The sequence below is a fragment of the Pseudorca crassidens genome, chromosome X, assembly GCF_039906515.1.
Source record: "Pseudorca crassidens isolate mPseCra1 chromosome X, mPseCra1.hap1, whole genome shotgun sequence".
NCBI lineage: Eukaryota > Metazoa > Chordata > Mammalia > Artiodactyla > Delphinidae > Pseudorca > Pseudorca crassidens.
Genome location: NC_090317.1, coordinates 81,594,983 through 81,622,549, shown reverse-complemented (window position 1 = coordinate 81,622,549; position 27,567 = coordinate 81,594,983). Strand labels below are relative to the sequence as shown.

Genomic DNA, 27,567 nt, shown 5'->3' with positions numbered 1-27,567 from the left:
AATACTTCATGTGGAATTTTCTGTAAATTTGACTATAAGTGAGTTTTTCCCTTTTTAAAAAGTTGGAATAGGGGCTTCCCTGGTGGTGCAGTGGTTAAGAATCTGCCTGCCAATGCAGGGGACATGGGTTCGAGCCCTGGTCCAGGAAGGTCCCACATGCCGTGGAGCAACTAAGCCCGTGCACCGCAACTCTAGAGCCCACGAGCCACAACTACTGAGCCCGTGTGCCACAACTACTGAAGCCCGCGCACCACAACTACTGAAGCCCGCGTGCCTAGAGCCCATGCTCCGCAACAAGAGAAGCCACCGCATTGAGGGGCCCGCATTGTTTTCCCTTTTAAAGGATAGGGAAGGATGCGAAGGACTATTTGACCTTGAGATCAGGTTATCCAATTATAGCAAGGCTGTTGGAAAGGGAATTAAAGTTAACCTTGACATTATTGCCTCCTTCTTCTTCATATGTTTTATCTAATTTATTACCAAGATCTATTATTTTTCTTCACAAATCACTCTCAGATTTGCCCTGTTCTTTTCATTCTTCCTGCTGCCACCTAAAGCTCAGTCTTCACTTCCCTGGTATCTCTCACCCTAAAACATTCTGTGTACCATTTAAAAGTAATCATCCCGAATATTCTAAAGTATTTTTCAGTATTCTTTCCCATCATCCTCTTCTCCTTGCTAAATTGTATAATGTATGGTGAATAGTGAAAAAATAATCCCCTCAAACGGCTGGTTGAAGAATGTGTATAGGTGACAAATTCTATCTTGCTGAGCTGGAAGCAGCAATGTTCTAACACTTTTGACCTCATCTAACCCTTTTGACCCCATGTTCCAAGATTCAGCACCCTCTTATAATTGGGGATATTATGAGATGAGCTTCGGATCCATCCAAAAGCCCAGGCATAATTTTTATGGCTAAGCATCAAATGTCTTGCGATCCTGCATGGTAATTGGAGGTGTCCCGGTGTAGGGGAGCCACTGCAGGGACTGATTCTGCACCAGGTCTGGGAAAACGGCTTCTGAATACAGTTAAACTCTTGTGTTTTCAGGGATACAACAAAAAACCACAGAAGTTCCATGACAGACTTTTTATGTTTAGGTTTTATTTTTTACATTCTGTATGAAAATTATCCATGAGTGTATTTCTTACCAACTATCTAGACGACATACACCTAACGTAGTGATGTTTTTCCTTTCTACCCAGTTTTTGCTGAAGAGGGTTTGAAGCTTGCTTCAAGTGTGCAAGTTTTCTCAAAACAGGTAATGCACGTATCCCTGCCTGGTGCTGGTGGTGATGTCGTAAATACCCACTTTGAGGGTATATTATTGAGGTATAAAGGTACTTAAGGTTTAAAAGATGGAACTTCATTGGAGTTGTTATAACTTCCTTATTTACATTTCAGCTGAAAGATGATGATAAGCTTATGCTTCTCCTGGAAATAAACAAGCTTGTTCTTCTATGCCACCAGCTCCAGACAGTAACTGACACCCTTGCAGAATCAAGTGTTTCTAAAGGTAAAAGGGAGGGTGGGACATTCAGGAAAGCACTTGAGAAACTTTCACACTTCTTTTTTTATTAGGTTAGCTTCCAGTCCCTTTTTCTTCAAATAAAGTGTTAATACCCACAGAAGAACAATTTATTTCCATTTTTCCTGCCTTGACTGCAAGAACCATTTATCATCTGCAGTTACAACTGACCCCAGGAAGCAGTAGGTTCACCAAATAAATTAGCTTTTTGGACGTGATTAATACCATAGCACAGAGCAGCTACCCTTAAATCCCAACATCATCACCTGACTAACTAGGGCACAGACCCCTCAGAGTGAAGGGCTTCTATTGTTTGTTTTAGGGAGTCTCAGTGCAAAAAAGAGTGCAAGGAATTGCAAAGAAGGGGGTTCACTGCCACTATTTGGTGCCCTTTAAGAGGCCCCTAAACCATCTGAAATAGAACAGGTTGATTTTCCATCCATTTTTCCTGGGGTTCCATGAAATTGGCATGAGACTTGGGCAACAGTCCCTGCTTCTGAGTTCTGGGACCTTAGGTCATCAAGTCAGCTCAGATGCCTTAATCTACATACCCTTTGAGATCCCTTAGAAGAAATGTTTACCATTTTCAAACTAAATAAATGATAAAGTCTTTTGAGGGCCTCCTTATAAGAATTTGATTTGCTTGCTTTCTGTCACTATGGTTGATAAGAGTATTACAAAGACAAGAGGCATAATGGCTATTTTGATCCAACTTCTCTCATTTTGCTATAAACTGTTGAAGAAGGTAAGATAATTTCTCTATCTTAAACTCACATTTAAAAACTTAGTCTAGGGCTTCCCTGTTGGCGCAGTGGTTGAGAGTCCGTCTGCCGATGCAGGGAACACGGGTTCGTGCTCCGGTCCGGGAAGATCCCACATGCCGCGGAGAGGCTGGGCCCATGAGCCATGGCCGCTGAGCCTGCGCGTCCGGAGCCTGTGCTCCGCAACGGGAGAGGCCAAATTAGTCTAAAGGAAAATGCAGAAGAAAATAGATACTATTTAATTTTGCAATTTTTATTTCAAGAGTAAAGCAGAAACCAATTGTCTTAATTCTTTCCAGCTTCAAATGGAAAACAACCGATGGATCTCAGTTACAAATAAAGATTCTGTGGACGGTAAAACTTGAGAAGCTCCTGCGGTCAGATCTCTGGAACACCATGTGGCAAAGCTGACATTTTTAGAAAGCAAACGATCCTGTATATTTCAGAAATACAACAATTTTGTAAAGAAAACAAACTGAAATCTTGCTTTATTTTCTGATCATGAAACTGATTGTGAAGCTTTCTGACAACTATAAATGCCATGGTGGTTGCTATATTTCTAATTGAAGTGTGATTTTAAATGGGACATTGCCATGAATAGTGTTCTTTAAAAGGCAAACCGAATATCCTTACTGCCTTAATGACAATTTAATCCAAAGAAGCTATTTTGAAAATATGCTCACCTTTGGCACATTTGACCCTAACTTCCTATTTTTTTAAATTTAAGCTTATCATCTGGGACACTAATTTGCAGCAGAAGAGACACAGTAGTCTGGGTGATGCAGGGTTTTCCTTAAACCTGTGGACTCTTCTTCAATCCCTCTGTCCACTGAGTATGACTGGGCCTCTGCTGTCTCCTCTGTCATAGATCATGCATGCCAGGAGCACACGTTTGTTCTCTAGTAAGTGTTTCACAGAGCACAGGAAATCTGTTGTGATGCATGTCCCTCCCCCACCCAAAAACAGGGTCATGGAGCTCACTCCATGGAATCCTGGAGGAACTCACTAGGAGATGGTTTTTGTTCTTGTTCTAGCATAGCTGGCCTGTCTGCCCTTGATATTAGCTGGAATCCTAAGCCTATCTTACTGGCTTGAAAAGCAGTTTTTGTACTTCTCAGTAGTAATTGATGGAGCAGAAGATAGAAGACAGAGAACACTTGAACTAAGCTGTTCAAAATAATTTCTGAGTAAGTATACATATGTGCCTTTGGAATATTCATTAAATAAATGACTTTAGTCTTTTTAATTTTAGGGTTTAAAGCTTTTGTTTTTGTCGGGTGGGTTTTGATTGAAGGATCTGGTTATAAGTTCTGTCCTTATGATGTAGTATAGTTAACTTTGGTTTTTGGGGCTTGTATCCCAATGCTTTGAAATGTATTTTGAAATCTAACGGGACATGTCAGTTGCCAAATGGCAGTAGTTCTATAAGCTCGTCTGATGATCATTATCTGAGTCAGCTATCACAGTCAATATTCACAAGATCCTGAAGAACCACAGTGCTACGAATTAGCTAGTCAATATTTTATTGAAGGAAACTTGAATTTACTGTAGGCCTCGGAGAGAAAATGGGGTGCACTCAGGTTGGTTATGACCTTTATAAAATATTTCTTTATAAAAATCATCAAACATGATTTTTATTCCCTGAAACCAAAATATTCTTTTAAATTACAATGGAAATAATGGGAGAATGATGTGAGGTAATGTTATATGTAAAATAGATATATAATTCTTTTATTATCTTTAGTATTTTTGTTTTATGAAACCTTTGGGAACCCTTTGTGCTACCTGAAATGGGGATTTGCTGGTTTGTGCTTACACTTTCAGCTCACAACACTATCAGAGTAGATATTTCTATAGTTACTACCTGTATCATGTCTAGTGGGTTTACTTAGGGGAGAGTTAGGGTTAAAAGAAGTTTCCTTGTGAGTCAAAAATAATTTAAAATTTTTATTTACAAAATATTTTACATACCTCAAATGAGAATATTCTCTAATTTAAATGCAAGTAGGGGTGGGGAAGGGATAACTTTTGACTTGAACAGCAAAAGACGATGGAGAACTAAAAGAATTTAAATTCAAGGATAATGGTTTTATTTAAAAACAGAAATGTTTATATGTATGTATATGTTGCAGCCCTTAAGGAAAAATAACAATTTTAAAAGAAGTCCTTTTATTTGAAATTCAATGTAAACAAGTATACAATCTTAAACCATGAATTCAGAGTTTTTTGTTTATTGTTTAAATGATGTGAAAGCTTTTTTCTGTTCAAAAGCACCTGTGTCTTTGAATTCCAGGAACTTCTAGGGAACTTCTTCGCTGGTGACCCTGTAACTGGAGTGTGAGACTGAGTGACCACAAATGCACGTGTTACTTCATACCACATTATAATATTGATACTTCCATGTTAGCAAAGCCCCTTTCAAAGCCTTTTCATGTGTCCTTCATTAAGAAGCCAGTGTTACAGTGCTACATTGTTCAGAGCTGAAGGCCAACCCATAGACTTAGAGAAGGTACACTCTACACCCTGCCTCTTCCCGGCAACCTGAGGGAGGCAGTTGGGGCAAAAGGGGTGGGACCAGACGTTTCAGTCGTGTCACACTGAAGCAGACTGGGTAAGAAAGGCCAGTTGTTGTTTTTCAACTTCAAAGTGATGGAAAATTGAGGCAAAAACAATAACCATGACATAATATTCAAACAGAATTATATCAAAACCTAGTAGTTACTAATGGGTTACAGGATGATGGGTAAATTATTTTTACTTTTCTGTCTTTTCAAATTGTCCTCAAAGTGCTTTGTTTGTTGGTTTTTAATCAGAAAAATGCCTCTCACTTGCCAGTTGTTAGAAAGAGAAAAGCAAAAGAAGAGCAGAGTGAGTACATGGGCAAGCAGATCTGGGAGGTTGGAGACAAAATGGAATCAAGGCTTGTTATGCAAGATAAAGAAGGAAAACTAGGTCAGGTTTTAAGATCAGGCCTCCCTGCAGATAGCCCGGTGTGAAGGATGCTTCAGCGCCTCTGGTTCTTCCTTAGTGCACTAACTCGTAGGCCAGGTAAGGATAAGAATGCCCTGTTGTTTTTACTCAATCTTAATCCTCATGAGGTAGCTGTTGTGGCATTGATGCTTTTCACCACGACTTCTTCATACTGTTTTTGTGTCAGTAACCCTTCTGTTATGCTTTTACTTTCCTCAAACTTGGGCAACACAACTGCAGTGTAGCCTTCGGTGGATGGCTAGAAGGGAAATAGAATATTTAATACGGTCAAACGGTAAAAAAAACCAGATAAAAAGTATGTGGATGGGATCTTACTTCCCCAGACCCTTTTACCTTCTCTTGAAGAATAGATGGCTTATGGAGAATGCTTTCATTCACTTCCATCAACCATCCTCTAACACAGCTATTTAAAGAAAAAATTGCTTTGAAGAAAAATATTACCTTCTTTGTTTCCCCAAAATTGTGGTTAAAAAGTAACTCACCTAGACATGATGTATTCTTCTCCATCAGAGCAGTAAATCTTACACAGAGGTGCAAGTTCTGTTAGAAACTGTGCCCCCTGATAATAAAAGGGAAGAAAAAGTTAATTGATGTACATTTTCACTTTTCTTTGTGAGGCAGCCCTCAGAGTCACAATAGGATATATTCCTGGAATTAGCATTTTAAATAAAAATGACTTAAGTACAGAAAAACCATTGATTTATTCAAATACTTATATACTAAATGCCTCTATGGGCTAGGCACCACCCTAGGCTCTAGAGGAAAAAGCAGGCTAAGACAAATGTGATAATAGGTAGTTTAGTACATATTAAGAATATATTTTATCTTAACTTATTATACTTTATATTTAACTGTACATGAGAAAGCTGCACATAGCCCAGTGTAAAGATTTCAAAAGGGTAGGAAAATCTTACCAATAAGCAGTAATATAAAATTCAACATTATAGAGAATGACAGCAATATTGTACAAAGTTAGTTTCATTAAGATTCCTACCTTATTCTTATATTAGAACTTAACAGAGAAAGGAACTTCTTTATTAGGTCAATCACTAAGACTTTCTGAAGAAGGGATATTTTTCTAATTTAAAAAAATGCAATTTGAGGAATATTTGGAAAACAGAAAAGTTTTAAGTAGCAGATAAGAGTAACTTACCCATTATCCTATAACCCGCTAGCAAATACTACATTTTGACATATGTCTGTTTAAATGTTGTGGCACGGTTATACTTTCATGTACTCCACTGTATGGATACATCTGGGGAGGTTCTGACAAATATCTATTGAGTCGGCCAAAAAGTTCATTCAGGTTTTTCCCTAATGTGAAAAACCCGAGCGAACTTTTTGGCCAACCCAATACAAGGAGGCTCATGGGAAATGGATGCAAGCATGTCTGATGTGTTGCCCCTTTTTTCCCAGGAATTTTTACTGCAGTGAACATCTGAGGTCAAGATGCTGTTCTTTATGGCCTCTTTCCCACTCACAACATTATTAGACAGCATTCAGGTGTTACTGCATGCACTTCACTCCTCTGCCTGTGGGTACTTCGTTTCAAAATACTAGTCAGTGTGACTCCCCACTTTTAGGAGGAGGGGCTGGGGACTTGTCCCAGATGTTTTGTCTACCACTGGCTCTGTGTCAGAAAGAAGTGTTTTAACCCCTTTTTGTCACCTCCCATGGGAGAATAAATGATGGGCAGTGCTGAGATGTGATCAAAGCTTATCTACAGTGGGTTCCATATGCAGGTCTCTCTCTGTTCCTCAGAAGTAACAACAGTGTTACTATTTTGGACAAAGATTTATCACAGGAACATCACAAGCACTAACTGTTTTACTTGCAATTTGTAGACTTTTAAGAATGGTCTATGCTTTTTAAAGTCCACTTGCTTCTTGAGTGAGGAAAAATCAATAATTATAAGGCAGGTTATTAGGGGCCTTCAGGACTACAAAGGGGAGTATAAACAAGGGTCTTCCAGAACACTGAGGGTAATTAGCAGAAACTCTTAGTATGTACTCAGTAAATGAGGGACCTAAATCACCAACTGAAACTTTCCTATCCAGGGGGGTTTGTCAGGATAGTTTAGTATGGTAATGAGTTGTCCTTGGTGTGATACCCTCCTTTAACAATAAAATGTCCATCCTGCCTAAAGGTGTAGAGGGCAGAGGTAACATTTTCTATAACTAAATACTACGTGGAGGAGGAGGGTGTAGCTAGATGTGTATTAAATTGGCAGTGATTTAGGAATGGGAAATGATACGAAGCAAATACTGTATATTTTCTCAGATTGATTTTTTTTCACTACCTCAGGACTTTTTTTACTTTTAAGTTCACATGTGAAAATATACGATAAAGAAGTATTGATCACCTAAATTTTATAGAATTCGAAATACTGGCTTAACAAAGCTAGAAAGGACAAAATATCTTGTTATATTGGTATTAGAGTTGTTCTTTCAAAGGCCCAGCTTCTCCATCCTTCATCCTGGAGATGATAGGGATGGTGGCCCAGAAGCTAATATGACAGATAATATACCTTCTGAAATACTTCATTTTGGGGGCCTGAGAATTTCTTTAGAGTTTACATAGTCTTAAAGTCATCTCTAACTGCCAGGGAAGTATGCTGAGCATACATTACTGGGTTCTAAGACTGGCTGGCTCTATCATTATTATGATAATAGAGGATTTAAATAGAGAAATACAGGAACATACCCGCTTAAATTTCCCAGAGACTTTGTTCTGAAGTCTGCTACAGTTGGTACTGATTTGATAGAAAATGCTTTTAATTGCTTTTCCACTTTGAAGAACTAGATGGGATCCTGCCAGTGTGATGACACATATTCTAAGAGGAGCAAAAATTGATCCTGTATTATTGCTTGGTATGATTCTTCCTCCTATAACACCGTATTCCTACTGGCACAAGAATAGCTGAGCTGACATTTGTTTAGTCAGCCTATCATTTCCCCCCATTTTCCTCTGACTACTATTGTAGCTTAACTGAAGAAAAGAATGCAGTAATAAAAATGGAGAAAATGGGACTGAATTTCCTTCCCCCAAAGGGAAGAGTACCAGAGGTGTTTAGACAGCACTGAGGAGGAAGAGAGAAAAGTAAGGCATGCTGGTATGTACAGGATACCATCTGTGCTTCTACCCTAGCCCTCTCCATGGGCTTAGGCAATTCAGTGGTTAGGCACAGGCTGCTTACTTGAGGTAGTAGCCGACTGAGGGTGTGGTCCTCCATTTGGATGTTTGGGTAACCAAGTTTATTTGTTTAGCGTAGGCACTGCAAGACTCATTCTTGTCAACCAAACTCCTAGTATAAATAATACCATCTCAGTACAGTGGAAGATAATCATTTAATGAATATTTATTCAATACAAGACCGTACCAGGCTACAATGCCAGAAAAAATATTTTTTGATAATTTAAAATTCCCAATTTTCTTACCAGTTAGAGTGTTGTAGTATACAGTGGTCCTCACAGGGTTTTCCTTTGACATCTAGAAGAAATGAATGAGTCTGATGGCTGTTGAATCAATATTTACTACCACTGCCTAGTACTTTCTTTGGTTCATAGAGGTAGTTAATTATGAAGGTTTGACACATACAACACTGGTATCCCTTCATTACTCAAAACGATATACCTAAAGGCTTACCATAAAGTATTTAAAGATATCTGGTCCAGATGGAATCCTTCATTCGATGTTAAAATGATGATTAACTCTTTGCTCCACCTTTTTTTATCCTCACTTTAAAATGAGTACAATCATTATTTCTATTAGAAAAAAAGTGATTAGTAATGTATTCTTTATTTAAGTTAGTAGCATGTTTTGTTGGTCGATTTTAGAGAGACGAACTTATCCTGGTTCGCCCAGGACTGTCCTGATCTTAGCGCTGAAAGTAATGGATTCCGGAAAACACCTCAATCCAGGGTAAACCAGACGGTCGGTTACACTAAGTCTGGCTAATAAAACGTATGCTATTGTAAAATATTTCAATATTGTAAAAGATGAGTACACCTCATATTATTCCTAAATGAATGGGAGGAAGTTGGGTTACAGGAGGGTCCCCAACGATGCTCTCATCACTGATATTTGCTGGGTACACAAAGCTATACAACAGGATACCTACTTCTAAGTGGCAAATGTGTAATACCAGCGACTTCCTTTAAGTAAAACTGTTAGATTCTGCTTTCTAAATGACTCTACTCTAACCCACCCTCTTCTCTCCATCCCTATGCCTCTACCTTAGTTTAGACCGCTACCATTTAAATCAGTTTATGTATCGCCTCTTCTTGGAGGACTGAGCCCCTCAAATCCCTTTAGGCACTCATGGAGATTGCAACCCAGCTCCTGCCTCCCTCGGGGATCTCACCTTAGTCTACCATCTTCCCGCAAGCAACCCAACCTCATGAACTCGCACTGCGCTCGCCCTACCCAGCATGCACCCTGCTGTTTTCCACGTCTTTGCAAATGCCATTCCCTTGGCCTACAGGGGAACAGAGAGATCCAGTTCCTTCTGACGTAGGGAGGAAGCGCTGGGGAGGGCGCGTGTGGCTTATGATCTGTCATCATAGTCCCTATACTGTCAGACAAATTGGGCCCAGAGGAGACTATTATTCTCCACTTACCCGCTTTGTACCAGCGAGTGAAGTAACGATCCACAAGCGATGGCACCGCGGGCTCCGCAGCCAAGGCGGCCTCAGGGGTCTCGGGCTCGGTAGCCATGGCGACCTCAGGTGCTGCAAACCCCGCCCCCTGGGGGCCTGTACTCTTCCTCCCGCTTGCCACGGAGGAAGGTGTCTTTCCGGCGTGTAGCCCGGGACACGCGCTGTGCGCACGCCTGCTGCTCCCCTGGCTCTGCAGGCTCCACCTACCGGTGCCACTTACTGAGCTTTGGGGTCTGACGTCAAAGCGGGGTTCAAACACAATAGGCTAGTCAGTAGGATGTAGGGATAGGGGGCAGCGGCCAGCGCCGCTCCTCACAAATCTTTGCGGGGCGACGAAGAAGGCAGGCTACAGCCCCCCTGCCTCGCGGCGTCACTCCCGCGCCGCTCGGCGCGTGTCGGGGTATCTTCGCTTGCGAGTAAGTGTTTCGCCGGTCGCCCCTTCGCCCGGCTTCAGCCACTACCTGAGGGGGTCGAGCGGCCCGGCGGCTCGGAGACCCAGTGCGCGTCGTGAGAGCTCAGAAGCAGCGGACAGGGAGAGGCCCGTGCGCAGCCCTGGGCGGACGCACCGCTGTTTGGGGGTCCTCAGAGCGCGGCGTAGGTGAGCGTTCGAGCGACCTAGCTGGGGTGGGGGCACGGAAACGGGCCCTGTCCGCCAGAGGGTGTCCTGATGAAGGGGACCCTTTAGCGCCCAACCGCTGCCTGCTGCTGGTCTGGGAGTGAAGTGCGGCTTGACCACCTCTGCCCTCCTTGAGTCCTCTTTCTGCAGACTTGGCGCCTGCTGCACCCGCGGCCATCAGTGCGCTCTGCGCGGCGCGGCAGGAGGGGGAATGACATGCTGCTCCCCCAGCTGCACACTTACCCAGTCTCCGGATTCCTTGCAGTTGCAGACCATACCGCCGAACCAAGATATGCACCAATTAAAGCGCAACAATGCATGATAGAAGGTGACGGTAGTAGAGAGAAGTTTAGGTACTGTGCTGCGAGTCCCTTCTCGCATCTGCAACTTTTCCTTGGAGATGTTGTCCCCGTGCATTTCCATGTAACGTGGTATCTTATGTGGCCCTCTCCCCCGTTAAGCTGTGACCTCTGAGGAGGCAGTGACTGTCAGTCATCTCTTGTCCAGACTAGCACTTAGCAAGTGCTCAGTCGGTATTTGATGTAGGCCACAAACCGGATCGTAGGATTACGTACTATGTAAAGGATTCAAACTGTACACTGACAGGCAGGGCAGTAACCAGTGAATAGTTTACTGTGAAAGTGTGGGCAAAAGGGAAGCAGACACACAGTTTCAGCTTGGAGGACAGAGAAAGTAGGAATGCCATGTCCCCAGAGGGGAAATTAGTTTGGTGGAGAATAGCAGGTACTTCATTTAACAGGTTGCATTTGATGTGCTTTTGAGAAATCCCTGTGGTAACAGCAGGAGGTTGAGAATGTGAGCTTAGTGTTCAGTTTAGGGAGGGTCAGGGCTAGACATTTAGATCTACTAAGCATATTAGTGATCTGTTTGGTACTTGTGGTCATGGGCATGATAATTAGCCAAGAGGTGGATGGATGAAGGAGCAAGGGAAGAAAATAGATGCGTTGTCAGAAATTTCAGAGAGGATCCAGAATTGATCTATGGAGTGGAGAGATCTTTAGCGCATTTAAGGGCTGAGAAAGGATGATTCATTTGAGGGCAGGGGAGTTTGGAGATTGCAGATGTAAAAGAAAGGGTACTGATAAGCCAAGGTCCTGGGGGAGTTTGGAGGGTTCTCCTTTGCTGGTCTTGAAAAAGAGTAGGACACTTCTGAGAAGGTAAGGGAATAAGGATGATAGGTGTGAAATTTTAGAGAAGTTCATTTTGAGGCTGGAAGGGTTGGGGAGGAAGGAGATGAATGATGAGCTGCCCTTGTGTCACCAAGTCTAAGCTTGTACTGCTCACCACACGAGAGGCCAATAATCGAGAGACGAGTTGCTGGGGCAAGGAATAACGACTTTATTCGGAAAACCAGCAAACCAAGACGGTGGGCTCGTGCCCCCAAAGAACCATCTTGCCTGAGTTAGGATTCAGGCTTCTTTTATACTAAAAGTGGAGTGAGTAAAGTCAAACATTTCCTGGTTCCCATCAGCCTCCAGAGGGTTATGTGTTAATTTCTTCCTCCCTGCAGTCATTCACAGGTGGGCCTGGTCAGGATGTTTCTTGTGAGCTAAACAAAAGTATTTTAGCTTAATGCTCATTACCTGGGAGTCAGGGTTCTGAGAGTTGGGTGATTATGTATAATTTAAGCTTATAGGCTGCATCCCTTTAGTGATTAACTTGTAATGGAATACAAAAGGTTCTTCCCTATTACACTTGGCCGGGGATTTTGAAAGCTCAGTGATTTGAAAACTCAGGTTGTTTGATATGTTTGTCAGTCAGGGTCCAGTCAGGAAAGCAGAAACCACACAATATTTCAACAGAATTTAAAACGAAGAATTGGTTAAATAGCTGCTGGAGGAACAAAGAGCAAAAGGGAGCAGTGAAGTAACTAAAAAAGTAAACTGATGGAAGAAGTTACAACACTTAGCTAGGTCTGAGGATCAAAACAAGGGAAGCCATTGGGGCTATCATGACCTAACCTTGGAGGAGAGGCATTATAAAGCTGATGTTGATAACTCTGGAATTCAGAGGAGTAGCTCCATGTTACTAGATTTCAGGCACCTGGAGGGGAGCACCTGCCTGGTTAGTGCTGGTACCTCTGGGGTGCTTGTTATCATGCTGGTCATGGGAGTGCTAGAGGCTGGGACCAAGGGCCCCTGGAAGGATGAAGGCCCATTGCTGGGGCGATATTGACTGAAACAGCAAGGTAACAGGAAAAAGGGAGTCCTCCTCAGCTCCTTCTGCCTTTGCCTTCCAAATTCTTATGCTGGGGTCCACGGACCCCAGAGCTCCACAGATTGTTGGTGAATAGAATCCAAGTTCACAGGGAGACATTTTGATGCTCTGATCATGGCAACAATAACAGCATAATTATTATTAGTTAAACCAGGATGAAATACACCTGGTCTTCTCTCGCCTGTTTTCATCTCTTGCTACTCTGTCCCGTGTTTACTCCCCTCTAGTCAGACATCCTCTCATCTCAAATCTACCCATCCTCTCAGATCTATGTCAGTGGTCATCTTTATGCTATTTCAAGATGAAAGATAATGTAATTTTTATATGCTTTCAAAAACCCAAGCTTTCTATATAGAATTAGATCTAAATAAAAAGTCTTTATGGTGTAATACAGGTTCGAATAATTTCTAGAAGTTCTTGAATATAAGTGTCATGAAAGCTTACAAGACCATTGTTTGCCTTGATTCTCTTCCTCGCTTCCACCATGTGTGGGCTTGCCTTCCTCTTAACCCACATTTTATGTTGTCTCACTCATACTACACTTAACATTTTATCTGCTATGTAGTATAAGGGTTAACTCATGTTTATACTTTCATTGTCATAAGTATGAAATGCAAGATGAGAGAATTCACCTTGGATTAAGGTGACAAGAAGGCCAGTGTGGACGGTGTAATTGTCACCCCTACCATAAGTTAGGGACTTCCAATTATAGTATAAACCTTAAAGGGGTCTGGATATAAATATACAGCACGTTAACTTTTCTCTTTCCCTCTTAGATAATTTATATGTTAAAACAAGTCTGATTTTGCCAGACCAAAGTAGATTTCCTATTGATCGTTCTTTTCTCAGCTTTTCTACTGCCCTGGTGAAAATCAGGCCGGGAAAGTGGAGTAATGTGAAGTAGTTATATCTGGTTATCAAGCTCCTCGACTTGTTGGTCATCATTTTGAAGTATACTGTTGTAATTTCATAGTGTCTTCTTTTCTCCCTGAGAGCAATAAAAGCTTTCCTTTTCTTTTTTTAAAAACAAATATTTATTTATTTATTTGGTTGTGCTGGGTCTTAGTTGTGGCACTCAGGCTACTTAGTTGCAGCAGGTGGGCTCCTTAGTTGCAGCATGCAAACTCTTACTTGTGGCATGCATGTGGGATCTAGTTCCCTGACCAGGGATCGAACCCGGGCTCCCTGCATTGGGAGTGCAGAGTCTTAACCACTACGCCACCGGGGAGGTCCCATAAATGCTTTTCTTTATTTCTATGTTTGATTTCAATTTTAATTTTTTAATGAAGATATAGAGCCAGATTATAAATAAATGTAGTTGGTGGTATTAAAGTAATTTTATTTTCTTCAACTGCCAGGATATATATGTGGATTTTTATATTATTTTGTAAATCTGTCAAGTTATGAAAACATCCTCATGTGCAAAAATAAAGTGTTTTCTCATTCATTGCATTCTTCTCAACTTTCCTGCAGAATAATTGATCTTAAATCTTTTTTGAAGAGAAAACTCTGAAGTTGAGAATCTTGCCTCTTTCAAAGAGTGAGACCGTAAAATAGATTTCACAGCCTCAATTTGTAGACCATAGATTTACACAATTGACTATGTTGCTACCACTCATCTCTGTGTGGGTTCAGATTAGATCATTTATTTTTCCTTTTTTTTCTTGGTTATTCTAATTTCTCTGCTCCCTGAATCATTTTGCTTATATTGGAGTGTCATTTATTGCTACTAAGCTGTTTCTATTTCTCAGAAAAATAAAAGCTTCATCCAGAGATATTTGTATATATTTGCCACATATATACAATGGAATATTACTCAGCCATAAAAAGAAACAAAATTGAGATATCTGTAGTGAGGTGGATGGACGTAGAGTCTGTCATACAGAGTGAAGTAAGTCAGAAAGAGAAAAACAAATACCATATGTTAACACATATATATGGAATCTAAGGGGAAAAAAAGGTCATGAAGAACCTAGGGGTAAGATGGGAATAAAGACACAGACCTACTAGAGAATGGACTTGAGGATATGGGGAGGGAGAAGGGTAAGCTGTGAAAAAGTGAGAGAGTGGCATGGACATATATACACTACCAAACGTAAAATAGCTAGTGGGAAGCAGCCACATAGCACAGGAAGATCAACTCGGTGTTTTGTGACCACCTAGAGGGGTGGGATAGGGAGGGTGGGAGGGAGGGAGATGCAAGAGGGAAGAGATATGGGAACATATGTATATTTATAACTGATTTACTTTGTTATAAAGCAGAAAATGACACACCATTGTAAAGCAATTATACTCCAATAAAGATGTTTAAAAAGAGAGATATTTGTACTTTTCTTTCAGGAGTCGCTTCATCATGAGAAATCTAAAGTTATTTCGGAGCTTGGAGTTCAGGGATATTCAGGCTCCAAGGAAACCTCAGTGCTTCTCTCTCCGAACTGAACAAGACACAGTGCTCCTTGGCTCAGAACATGGACTGATAGAAGTAGACACTGTCACAAGAGAGGTAAGTTACTGATGGAGGATGCTAGCACTTGGCATGACTCTTGACTTGTCTTTTTCCAAACTTGCTTCCCCAAATACTATGTCCTTTAAATCTTTCTGAATTTATGTCCTGCCAAATGAATACTCCCTTCCCTTTATACTGATGTCATATTAGGCATAACTTAACTAGTACCCTATCTTTTAGTCTGCTTCTGTTTTAATCTACGTTGGCAAAACTCTGACATTGTATTTTGTGGGGGTGCCCTACTTTTTACCCTTTCTACCATGTAAATACTATCTATTAACAGTTCTTAAGTGGGAATGCAGATGAAAATTTCCTGTAGGGCTTTTTAAACTGTTTCAGTCACCATCTCATGCCAACTAAATCAGAATCTTCACTTCTGGAGCTTGAGCTTATGTATATTTAAAAGCTCTTTAGGTTGATTCTGATATCTTCCCTTAATTATAGTTTGCTACTAATGTATTTTAGGTGATTACATTATTAGTCCCCTTTCCCCATACCGTGTCCATTTTAGGAAATCATAGTTATCAGCTTCATGTTTTATTGGATATTTTCAAAGATACCAGGCTTTTATGTTTGCGTGCCACAAAGGTCATATTAACTGTGTTTTGTGTTAAAGGTGGTAGTGTTGTGATATTTCTCAAATGAAAGTTTGGGTTTTAATCTAGGAAAAAACATTTTAGAAAGCTTTTATATTATAAAAGAAACATTAAAAAGTATTTCTGGAAGTGTTGTGAATTGTTTTTGAAAGTAGATTGACTTAATTTGCATATTTGTTTGTTTTGGTGAAAGGTGAAAAATGAAAAATGACACTCCTTTGGTGGCAGAAGTCTTTCTCCCAGAGGATGGAAGTGGCTGCACTGTTGGTATTCAGGAGTTGCTGGATCACGAGTCTGTGTGTGTGGCCACAGCCTCTGGAGATGTCCTACTTTGCAATCTCAACACACACCAGGTAAGTGGAAGAGACCAGTGAGGAGGAAATCTTAGGCATCCTCAAATGCCTTTTTTTGTTTCATGTCACTAGTTTTTCGTAGAAGTTTAAAATGTCAGGAGCCATAATATTTAAGCATTTTGCAAGTTAAAGTCTTTGCATTATATAAGTCTTTACAGAAAATTGTTGGCATGGCTTTAGCTATATTTCAGGATTCTTCTAAAAGTCAGTTTTGTCTAGTGCATTTATTAATTAGAACAATCAGAACATTCCAAATAAGAACTTAACAAAAACTCAAACCTGGCCATTCTTGTATGGTATAGCTCACCTCTTACTAGAATCTGATCCTGTGTTGTAACCTTTATTTCTCGATTTATGAAGTCTTTGAAGTGTTTATATGGCTTATGTTTTCTTTTATGAATGCCGAGTAAGCCTCTCCTTGATGGCTAACTTTTAAGAGTCCCTGAACTACAGGTGCTAAGGTGATAATGCTATCATTATGTGCACATCTTGTGACTACCAGAGAAGATAGATTTCAACCATTTGCCTCCTTCTCTACTTAGCATAAGGCTGAGTTTCTGGATTTCTATCCTCACCTTCTTGACAGCTTTTTAAACTTTGTTGATTACTCCCTTAGTTGTGATCTCTTTAACATGGATGTATCACAAGTCATATTACTAATCATAGGACAATAATAGCAGCTGACATTTATTAAATGTTTACAATGTGCCAGGCACTTTTTCAAGTGTTTTTCACGCAAAATTGTATTTAATCTTCACTACAACCTTATGAGGTAGATTGTTGTTTTTCCATTCTTCAGAAGAGGAAATTGAGGCACAGAGGGCTTAAATGACTAGGCCAAGGTCAAACAGTTATCAGGTGGGATTTAAACCCTGCCAGTCTAACTCTGGCACCTTTGCTTTTAACGGTTCCATTTAGTCAAACAATAAATCTTGTTCTCAGTTCATGGTGATAAATATCAAAGCCATCAAGTATAACTTAATTAGTATTTCTCACATTTAAAAGGTATGCTTTTACTTTCAAAACATTTTGTAGAACTTTTTCCTAATTACTGAGCTCCTCCAATCCATTGGTCTCCACCAGATGGTGCTGATCCTCCATGCTTGTGGCATCACAGTGTCTGCAAGACAGAATCCATGTTCCTTATTGTGCCTTATAAGACCTTTCACTATCTGTTCCCCAAATTCCTTTTTAGCCTCACCTCCCACCCCCATCATTCCTGTGTGTATATATACCTTATGCTCTAGTTGCAGCTGATTTTTAACAGCTCTTTTTAACTGCACATTTCCCCCCCCCCCTCAGTCTCTTCCTCCTAGCCCTATTCCTACCCTTCAAAGCACCTCCTCAGAGAAGCTTTCCTGGACTCTCCGGGGCCGTTTGTCAGTCTCTGCTCTGGGCCCCCACTTAATTCCCAGAGACCTCGGTTACATCCCTAACCCTGCTGTAGAGGCATCTTTTATCTCTCTTTTATCTCCTTAACGGGAGGAATGGAGTGGCCGTAGTCACCTCCAATCCCTATGGTCTGTATCATGCCTGGTCTTTTAATACCTGTTACTGAATAAGTGTTCACTGAATAATTTCACCTTTGTGTGTTTTGTTAATTGTTTTGATTAAGGTCATAGTAAATATTTACTGAGATGCTTATATTTTCATATCTCCCTTAACATTTTGAAATGTCTCTCTCAGATGGAATGTGTCGGGAGTGTAGCCAGTGGTATCTCTGTCATGAGTTGGAGTCCTGACCAAGAACTGGTGCTTCTTGCCACAGGTAAGCATGTCACTGGTCCCTAATTCTTGACTTTTATAAAACATGACTCCTAATATCTCACAGGCTTAAGTTTTAGGGTGCTTAGGTTTCAAAAAAAAAAAAACATTTCTTGGAACAAGGATACCAGCATGATAATCTATAGGGAATGTGGTGGTTTTGAGTTTAGTTTTACTTCTTAATATATTGTTTTTAAAAGTTGCTGCTAAGGTCCATAGTTATGGTTTAAAAGTCAGCAATATTTAATCTACTCTAAGAGGAAGAGTTGCTACATAAAATAAACTGATTCTAAGAACTGCTCTCCCAGTCCTATTTTTTTCCCTTAAGTCTTTTCATTCCAGATGAGTTTCTGCAAACTAGCACCCTGATGAGGTATACATTTGAAGAGATATCTTGCTGACTAAATCGTTGAAGTTAGTGGAGGAGGGCTATGTGGACTTTAATGTTAGCTTGACATACATAAATAGCTGAGAATAAGCACTAGGTGACGTACCCAGTCAAAACTTCTTTATAAAAATGAGAGTCAGAACATTCTGAATAAATTCTGTCTTCCCTGTTTTGACTATAAGCTCCTCCACTCCAGCTCAGTAGCTTCCAGTGCTATAGATACTTACGGAATGGCAGATTTGCTAAATGAGAACAAAATCATTCTTGTTTGTGCTCCTCCAAGGTCAACAGACCCTAATTATGGTGACAAAAGAGTTTGAACCAATCATGGAACAGCAAATCCACCAGGATGATTTTGGTGAAAGTAAGTGTAGCTTTGTTTGAAACATTTTGTGACTTGTCTTGCACACTAATAGGCACATCATAAGCCCAAAGAACTTAAACCCTTACTTAATTCACTGTCTGATAGCCCAATTCCTTTAGTTCATTCCAGATTTTAAAAGGCATACCTCTGGTGCCTCTCCAAGTCTCAGAGTTGGCTTGGTCAATAACTTGGGGAATAGGGATCTGTGCTTAGAATCATCTGGGTAGTTGTTGCCCAAACCTCAGGACAGGCTTAGCCGGGGTGTTTAATGGAAAGGACTGTACTAGCTAGAATAAGGAGAGCATTTCTGAGGTACAGTTTTGGGGAGAAGACAAGAGAGGCAGGATAGAGAGCTGATTTTTGTTCCTGCTGATTAGACCTGAATTTTCATGGGAACCATCATATTGTTTTCTTGCTAAGATCTAGCTGAGGTGATATGGGCATTAGGCTGTGGAACTATTGAAGGGGAGATGCTTATTGAGTATAAGAAGCTCTGGCCAACTTGAGGGCACCAGGAAGCTGGCCTGATTGAGGAGAAGGATAGGGGAGATGGTATTTTAACTTTTGCTGAGGTCTAACCTCATGACTTCTCGTTCTACTAAGTAAGAAATCATTTAGAAAGGTGCTACTCATTTATTCATTCAAAAATAATTTGTTTGTTCAGAAATAATGTTTGAGTAGGTAGTATGAACCCAGCAGTGTGTTTGGTGCTGTGGCTAATTCATCTTTTCCCTTAAGGAGTCAATAATAACAGGATGTGCAGGAATTAGGGTAGCATAAGGAGAGAAAGGGAGTAATGGGGATGGAAGACTTCCCAGAAGAGGCCGACTTGAGCTGAGTTTTGGCTGATTTGGTGTTGGGTAAATGAGGGTTGAGGGTGGGGGAGTGGTCCAAGCAAGTGAATTAGTTCATTCCAAGGCAGGGATGTTTCATAGAAGCCTTTGACACAGCATGGCCTATTCAGGCAACTATGAGTACTTCAGCATTACCTAGTGACAGGACATGGATGTGGAATGAAATAAAGGGGAGGGATTTTGATTAAGTTTGATAGGGAATTTGGACATTAAGTTATAGGAGATCAGTCATTAAAGGTTCTGATGATGCAAGATTGATTGATTGGTGGAGAGGGAAGAGACGAGACAGGGTTATCTGGTAAGAGGTTGCTACAGGAATCCAGGTGAGAGATAAAGAAGGTGGGTGTGGGACTAGAAAAGGGAAAAATGCAGGAAAATTTTGATTCTCAATGAGGATAGGAGTACATTTTTTGGAATTATGGGAAACTTTTTTTGAATATATGTGCATGGTTCCCCTCCTGCCCTAGCTAGTTTGAGAAGTACCAGTTTAGAAAGTGAAATAAATAGGCTTTGGGTATGTAAGGTGAAGAAGAAAGTTTAGTAGGACTCTAGCCAGAAGCTCAGGTGGTGGAAATAAAGATGTAAATATCTGAGAGGGAAGGTGGGGGAAGTGCTGGTCTGTAAAGGGTGGGTGTTGAGTTCCTTTTTGGATTTGTTTAAGGGCCGTATGGGATCACCAAGTAAAGCAGGTGAGTAGAAGGGGCTGAAGCTCAGAAGAGGCCAGAGCTGTGGACTGGGTGTCATTGGCATGTGGGGAATCTTTATAGTCTTGGGATTAGATGTGCCTGCTCAGGGAGCAGGTATGGTGCTGGATCTAGGGCCCAGGGTGGGACTCTGGGGCATCCAGCTTTGAGGGTAGTCATAGAGGTAGTAACCAACACATCTTTGCATGGGAAAGTGCTCTGGACCTGGCTCATTCCACCGACTTTTCCATAAGAAGTCTAATAGAGTAAATCAAAGGAGAGGGAGTCCAAGTCAGGGTCTTAGGTCTCAGAAATGTATTTGTCAGTACAAAAAGTCACTCTGTGGAGTGGTGAATAGATATTTTTCTTCTAACCAGGGTGTCGACAAACTTGTTCTGTAAAGAACTGGATAGTAACTGTTTTCCGCTTTCAGGCCATATGGTCTGTGTTGCAGCTACTCAACTTTTTTTTTTTTTTTTTGCCGCACGCGGGCCTCTCACTCTTGTGGCCTCTCCCGTTGCGGAGCATAGGCTCCGGATGCGCAGGCTCAGCGGCCATGGCTCATGGGCCTAGCCGCTCCGCGGCATGTGGGATCTTCCCGGACCGGGACACAAACCCGTGTCCCCTGCGTCAGCAGGCGGACTCTCAACCACTGCGCCACCAGGGAAGCCGCAGCTACTCAACTTTGCTGATGTAGTATGAAAACACTCAAAAGACAGTACCTAAAGAAGTGTGTTCCAATACAAGTTTATTTGTAAAAGCAGATGCAGGCTGTAGTTTACTGATTCCTGCTGTAACTCCACCACTTATTATCTGATCCCACTGGAAAAGTTGTCTTGCTTTGCTCCTTGACCCTTTATCTCTCTGTGGAAACTTTCGGATAGAAGCCCAGGGGTCTGCACCAGGATAGGCACTACTGTTTGTATACAGCAGCAAGGTATGCTTTGGGGTACTACAATACTTGGATGTGCCCAAGCAGAGCAGACAGGAAATGGTCATGCTGACCCATAATTTATAGGAATTATAAACAGCCCTGCATCGTCAGAATCAGCATCAGTTATAGGAGGGAAATATTGGGTCCTGGATCTGGCCAATGCTTTCAGGGGCATCTCTGTAGTACGTCTTATAGGTGGATGTTAAGTCCTACCTTCAGCAACAGAAGGCTGCATTATTTCAAGCAACTCTGACTTTATATTTCAGGTAAGATCAGCATTATAATTTAGAAAGAAGCCCAGCCTGGAAGGCAGAAGCCCTGTGTTCTAATTTTGGCCTCTGTCACTAGGGGGTCTCGGTCTCTGTCTCTGTGAGTGGTTGAATTCCATAATCATGGTCTCTTCCAACACTAGCAGGGAGGTTGGATACATTTAGTGGATTGAACACTTACAATCGGAATTTTGTTCCCAGCTCTTGTCTTCTTGAGTTTTATGTTTTGTTATCTGTGGACGTATTGCATAGATTCTTCATGTTTCATTCTCCTTGTAAAGTGGGGATGGATTGCTGACTGTCATCAAGGGAATTTATATACGATGGCAGTAGAGCTCTTTCCAAACTAAGGGCATTTCAACGTCTTCAAAATCACTTCAGCATATAATATGGAACATAGGTTTTTAAAATATTGACTGCTGGTCAATTTATTGAGAGGTCTCAGAAGACCCAACTTCATGAAGAATAGCTATGAAACTGCTTTTATTTTATTTAGCTTATTGGTTATCTTGCATATTCTCACTCAATTGTTCTCTAGGCAAGTTCATCACTGTTGGCTGGGGCAGGAAGGAGACGCAGTTCCATGGATCAGAAGGCAGGCAAGCCGCCTTTCAGCTGCAAATGGTAAGCTTGGTATGATGGATAAAGAACTTTCTTTGGAACAAATGGAAGTTCTGCTTACACACCAGGAGCTCTTAGGTGTCCAGGTGTTACCAAAAGTGGGGTCCAGCTGCTCGCCACTCTAAAGCCAATAAAGAGGCAAGGTTGGTGGAAAGGAAAGTTTGCTTTATTCCGCTGGATGCCAGCAACCGGGGGGTGGGAGTGTTGGGGGTGGATTTTTGTGCAAAGGCCGACTCCCCTCCCTGACAACCAGTGGGCAAGAGCTTTTATAGGCCGAGGGAGGGGGCTATATGCAGAAACAGTACAGGCAGCTCTGAGAGTCATCTTGAAATTGGTGATGTGGGGGTCTGACCAGCATCATCTTGATTATTAAGTACAGTTAGTCTTTACTTCCAGGGTCGGCTTGTTCCCATTTCTTTGAGGCCAATTCTTGGATTTGTGGCAGCTTATGTCATGGCCACAGTCTGGTCATCATGTAGTTAACTTCTTCCACCCAGTGGGGGTTTCAGTATCTATAAGACAGTTCAAAGGATATGGCTCAGAATATTATCTATACCCCTTGAGGAGGAACTAAAAAAGTCCTTGACTGTGCTTAATGACTAAACTATTATTATGTAGTCATGTTGGACTGTTTTCCTTTGTTTCTGCATTTTCTCACTTCTCTGATTAAACTTATTGTTTGGCTAAAGGTTTTCTGCAGACAAAAGGCAGGCTGAGGGCTTCCCTGGTGGCGCAGTGGTTGGGAGTCCGCCTGCCGATGCAGGGGACACGGGTTCGTGCCCCAGTCCGGGAGGATCCCACATGCCGTGGAGCTGCTAGGTCCGTGGGCCATGGCCGCTGGTCCTGCGCGTCTGGAGCCTGTGCTCCGCAACGGGAGAGGCCACAACGGTGAGAGGCCCTCGTACAGCAAAAAAAAAAAAAAAGGCAGGCTGAGGACATGGGGTGGAGAGGGACCATAGGGTCCTGCTCTGTTTCACAGGTAAAGCGTGTTAATGGACAGATCTCTTCTGCTCTAGTAAAACTGAAGTTGTTTAGAGACCTTAGGGAATGAGTCATCCTAGAAAGATCCTTTTTTCCTTTCTATTGCCAAGTTGTTTTGTTATTCTTTTTTTTCACATAGAGAATAATTACCACCAATATTCATTTTAAAAAATAAGTCATCACAGACAGAAATGAAACACTCTGTATCCCTTCCTGATACCCTTCCCCTTCCTCCCCAGAAGGAGCTGCTGCCCTGCATTTACTGTTGATCATTCACATGCATGTTTTTATACTTTTCCTACATATGTATATATTAGTCTTTCTTTTTCTGATTTCCCTTCCTGGATGAAACTATGTTTTCCTTCTTTCTGGATACATTTTGAAGATAGAGCTACAGGATTTATTGATAATAGATCAGATGTAGGGTAAGAGAGAGAGAGAGGAATTGAGGATAATCCCCAGATGCAGGCCAGAGCAAATGGAAGCATTTTGTCTATATTATATGTGGAAATTTCCCTGAGCTGACCTTCTAGGATAGATGAAATCATATACTGCCTGCCGTTACATTTTCCATCCTTACTTTATTTCTGGCTACATTCCGTATAACTCATATTGTCTCCTAACCCTTCACTGGAGGAAGTTTGTGTATACCACAGGGCGATTTCATTGAGAATAAATCTTGTTAGGCTGCTGTGTATTCCCTACTGTGCAGCTTGTGGCACTAGCACCATTCCGACTTAGCCTATCACTGTAATGTGATGATGGATGTTCAGGTGGTCATTTGTCCCCAACCCCACAGAATTGGCTTCTGTCTTCAAGGCTTTCGGGACAGAGGTGCAAGTGGCACTGGAAACCTTTCTTCTTTCTGTGCTGCAGAATGCGGAGCTTGTCCGTGTTTTCATCACTGCTGCTGGCTTTATCTCCTCTGGCTCTTCCCTGCCCACCTTCCTCTCATCTTCTTAACTCCTCTGTGCAGCGTTGTGAAGTTTACTCAGTGAATGAAACTCTACCCGCTTAAATTTAGACAAACATAAATTTCCTTGTATAGTTACCTGATAGATTCCTCAGCTCGTCATTTTATTTATTTATTTTTTGCGGTACGTGGACCTTTCACTGTTGTGGCTTCTCCCGTTTGCGGAGCACAGACTCTGGACGCGCAGGCTCAGCGGCCATGGCTTACGGGCCTAGCTGCTCCGCAGCACGTGGGATCTTCCCTGACCGGGGCACGAACCCGTGTCCCCTGCATCGGCAGGTGGACTTGCAACCGCTGCGCCACCAGGGAAGCCCTCAGCTCGTTATTTTTAATATCTAGATCTGTAGCTCTTTTTCCCCGTTGCTATGCTTGGAGGCCACTTTTTAACGCCCAGAGAAAGATTTTGTTTTGCTTTGTTAAGTTCTTTTCTCTCGACTTCTGGGTCTAAGGGCCCTTCTGGAAGGGTACCTGAGGATTCTGTGAAACTCGATTTCTAGATAGCTTAAACCTTATATAAAAGGTTTAACTTTAATAGCCTGAGGCTTGTTTGGTTCTGGGCCATTTAAGGCCCCCAGTAACATTTGTGTTTTTTCCTCTCTTTAGCACGAGTCTGCTTTGCCCTGGGATGACCATAGACCACAAGTTACCTGGCGTGGTGATGGAGAGTTTTTTGCTATGAGTCGTTTGCCCAGAGACAGGTATGGAAATAAATTTTTCTTCCTTTTGCTTTGAGAGTTTTCTTTCATTACACCCATGAGGTAACGATGTGCTGGTTTAGGTGTTAAATGAATATAGAGCTAAGAATCAGAAGAGTTCTTTGAGGCTATTTGGCCCAGCCTCCTACCTGTTGGATACGAATTTTTAACAAGATTCATCTAATTGGCTTTGTGAAACCATGACAGTTTTTATTAATAAGGAAGGTGTTTGGAAGTTCGGACTTGACAACATTTATCACAATGCTTTAAGTTTTGCCATTGTTGTTTTTCTCCCTCTATCTACTACACAGGGGCTCGAAAGTTCAGAGTGTGAGGCCGGGAGTTTGCTTTACAGTCAGCCAGTGAGCCTGTGGCAGGAGTGGGACCTGCTCTGGCTCGGAAGTGAGTGGGAGAAGAAACCTTGTAACTTCTTCCCAGAGAATTTCTTGGTACTAGGGTGGGAGTGGTGGTACCTATTGAATGTAGGTGTTTATAAAACACAAAGAGATAATTACTTTTTCTCATTTGGCTGTAAGCCTGTATCTTTCTTTTTTAGTTCCGTGAAGTCTGAATGTGGTTTGAATAGTAGATTCTGAGCTTCACAGACCTCATCATTCCAAGGCCCACACGTTTTGTAGGTTATCGGCAGGGCCTACGTGAAGCCACTGTGTAAAACAGAAAGTGGTGCTTAGAAGGAAAGTTGCAGTCTGTGAATTTCTGTGGGGCAGCAGAGCTTTGGTGAAAATTAGGAAAGGGCTTCCTTTCTCTGCACAAACTCCCACACTAAGGGGACCTGTTTGCTGAGGAACACGCGGACTGGATTTGGGCCCGATTCACCTGTTGGCCTAGTACCATTGTGCAGGTCACAACCTGCTTGTGATATATGGCTGTCCTGATTATAGATAGAAGAAATATTTCCTGCCTCAGTAGCATCTGTTACAGGCAAAACCTAGGTCTCTAGGTTTTAGACATCTGTTTCCCACCAATATTTGAGTGGCAATTGGATGACAGAGCAAAGAGAGAAATGTATTTGAATTAAAACTAGAGACAAATGTAAACAATATGGGGCGATCAAGGTGTTTTCAGTAGATTGAGAAGTCTTTAAAAATACCTACCTGAGTTGCTGAAGTCATATAATTGAAGAAATAGTTCATGGTTTTATAGGACATTATACTGGGAATGGTTTAAATAATTTATTGGTTCTTTTAAAAAGTCACCCAAGTGCAGTCTAAATCTGTGAGTCTTTGTGGGCAGATAGAGCCCTTGTGCAAATCAGGAAAAGGCACTACGTCCTCTGGGCAGATACAGTCCCACACTAGGGTGACTGCTTGCCAGGAAACATGGGATTTAAAACTTCCTTGGATGGAGGCTTTTTGTTTTTGCTGAAAGAATTGTTTCTCTGAATTTCATCTTGTGCTTAGCCAGCTGGATGAGCTTTTGGATGCTCTGACACTCTGGGTTTGCTTTAAGGCCCTCAGGCAGTTTGATTGCATCTATGCAAGATAAACCCAATCAGCAGGATGTTGTGTTTTTTGAGAAAAATGGACTTCTCCATGGACATTTTACACTTCCTTTCCTCAAAGATGAGGTTAAGGTAGGTGCCTGAGTTGTTTTACCATCACATTTAGAGGACTTTCCACAGCTATAGAGAAGATTTGTATTTGATATGGCTATGTAAATAGAAGCCCCAGAGTAGACAGTAATAAAAATAGTGGCTTCCTATGACTGAATTTTTTTTTACACACCAAATTGTTTTTATTAAGGAGATTTTGCAGGGAAGAAATAGCATTCCTTCCTCACCCTAGATAAAACACAGAAAGGAAATAAAAATGTCAGTTTTTATTGTTCATTTTGAGAAAAGCATAATTCTTCCAGTGATAAAGATACTTGTCATTTTTAACATTTAAACCTTAAGGAGGTTGTGTACCATTTGGATCTTTGCTGGAGCAGAAACAAATCATGGTAATTTTTAATTGTGTGAAAATTTAAATATATTAAAAGTTGAGAGAAGAGCTTAATGAACTCCCATGTACCTATTACTTACTTTCAACAGATATATACCAGCATTTTGCAAAATTATTTTCATCTATTCTTCACTCTCTGGCGCACCCACACACGCGCACACACACACACACACACACACACACACACTCTTTGTAAAAATTTCCTAGGGTTTCAATTTTAAAAATCATATTTTCAATATTCATTTCTCTAACAGTTGAGAACATTTTTCTTTATATAAGCACAATTCCATTATCACACCTTATAAAATTAGTAATAATTCCTTAATATTACCTAATACCTCGTCCATATTCAAATTTCCCTGATTGTCTAAAAATGTCACCTTCATTTGGTTAAGTATTTAAACATAATGCATTTTTTTTGAAGTCCTCTACATATGATGACAGAGATTTGTTTAATAACTCCATAGGTTAGTAATTTACAGCTAGGAATCAACTCAAGTGTGGGATTATTTGACTTGTGAGAGCAGGGAATTTAGCTATCATAAAGATTTTGAGGTAAATACGTAAAGGCCAGTGACAGGTCTTTTTTCCCTACTAGGTTAATGACCTTCTCTGGAATGCAGATTCCACCGTGCTTGCAGTATGGCTGGAAGACCTTCAGAGGGAAGAAAATTCCACTCTAAAAACCTATGGTAAGACAGCTCTAGTATCTCAGCCTTCTGCCCCATAAAATGTAATTGAAAGTAGTAGGCCGTGGAGTTTCCTTTATCCCTTTCACTTAGTCCTATAATGGAATCAAAGATAACTGAGGGGGGTAGGTAGAGATGAGGG

At 41.3% G+C, this 27,567-nt stretch overlaps 2 protein-coding genes across 3 annotated transcripts in view; one reads left to right on the top strand and one right to left on the bottom strand.

The window, feature by feature from the left end:
* Nucleotides 1–1,083: 1,083 nt before the first annotated feature.
* On the bottom strand, nucleotides 1,084–10,157 carry LOC137216811 (protein Abitram-like). Of its 2 annotated transcripts, XM_067722872.1 has the most exons (7): nucleotides 9,899–10,157; nucleotides 8,717–8,768; nucleotides 8,476–8,583; nucleotides 7,983–8,112; nucleotides 5,762–5,838; nucleotides 5,613–5,682; nucleotides 4,265–5,517 (listed from the first exon to the last, which is right to left on the bottom strand). In XM_067722872.1, exons 1-7 carry the CDS (start codon nucleotides 9,993–9,995, stop codon nucleotides 5,380–5,382), a joined length of 672 nt encoding a protein of 223 aa, XP_067578973.1. In that variant the 5' UTR covers nucleotides 9,996–10,157; the 3' UTR covers nucleotides 4,265–5,379. The 2 variants fall into 2 exon arrangements, 1 of the variants encoding a protein (XP_067578973.1); XR_010939861.1 differs by lacking the exons at nucleotides 4,265–5,517; nucleotides 5,613–5,682; nucleotides 7,983–8,112; nucleotides 8,476–8,583 and adding an exon at nucleotides 1,084–2,493 and having other exon boundaries at nucleotides 9,899–9,984.
* Nucleotides 10,158–10,260: 103 nt separating this feature from the next.
* LOC137217599 (elongator complex protein 1-like) overlaps nucleotides 10,261–27,567 on the top strand; it is a 40,293-nt gene continuing 22,986 nt past the window's right edge. The window contains 11 exon segments of the mRNA XM_067724639.1: nucleotides 10,261–10,535; nucleotides 15,132–15,295; nucleotides 16,095–16,246; nucleotides 17,933–18,014; nucleotides 18,682–18,762; nucleotides 22,041–22,126; nucleotides 24,681–24,754; nucleotides 24,756–24,775; nucleotides 25,084–25,174; nucleotides 26,243–26,366; nucleotides 27,335–27,428. Of these exon segments, the coding sequence (XP_067580740.1) occupies nucleotides 15,145–15,295; nucleotides 16,095–16,246; nucleotides 17,933–18,014; nucleotides 18,682–18,762; nucleotides 22,041–22,126; nucleotides 24,681–24,754; nucleotides 24,756–24,775; nucleotides 25,084–25,174; nucleotides 26,243–26,366; nucleotides 27,335–27,428 (955 nt within the window). The 5' untranslated portion in view covers nucleotides 10,261–10,535; nucleotides 15,132–15,144.

Excerpts from the sequence above, each read along its gene's own strand:
- LOC137216811 (XM_067722872.1), bottom strand. The coding sequence starts at position 9,995 with ATGGCTACCGAGCCCGAGACCCCTGAGGCCGCCTTGGCTGCGGAGCCC. Across the intron at positions 8,769-9,898 it reads CACTCGCTGGTACAAAGCGG|ATGTCAAAGGAAAACCCTGT; the intron begins GTAAGTGGAGAA and ends CATTTCTTCTAG. Across the intron at positions 8,584-8,716 it reads ATACTACAACACTCTAACTG|GAGTTTGGTTGACAAGAATG; the intron begins GTAAGAAAATTG and ends TATTTATACTAG.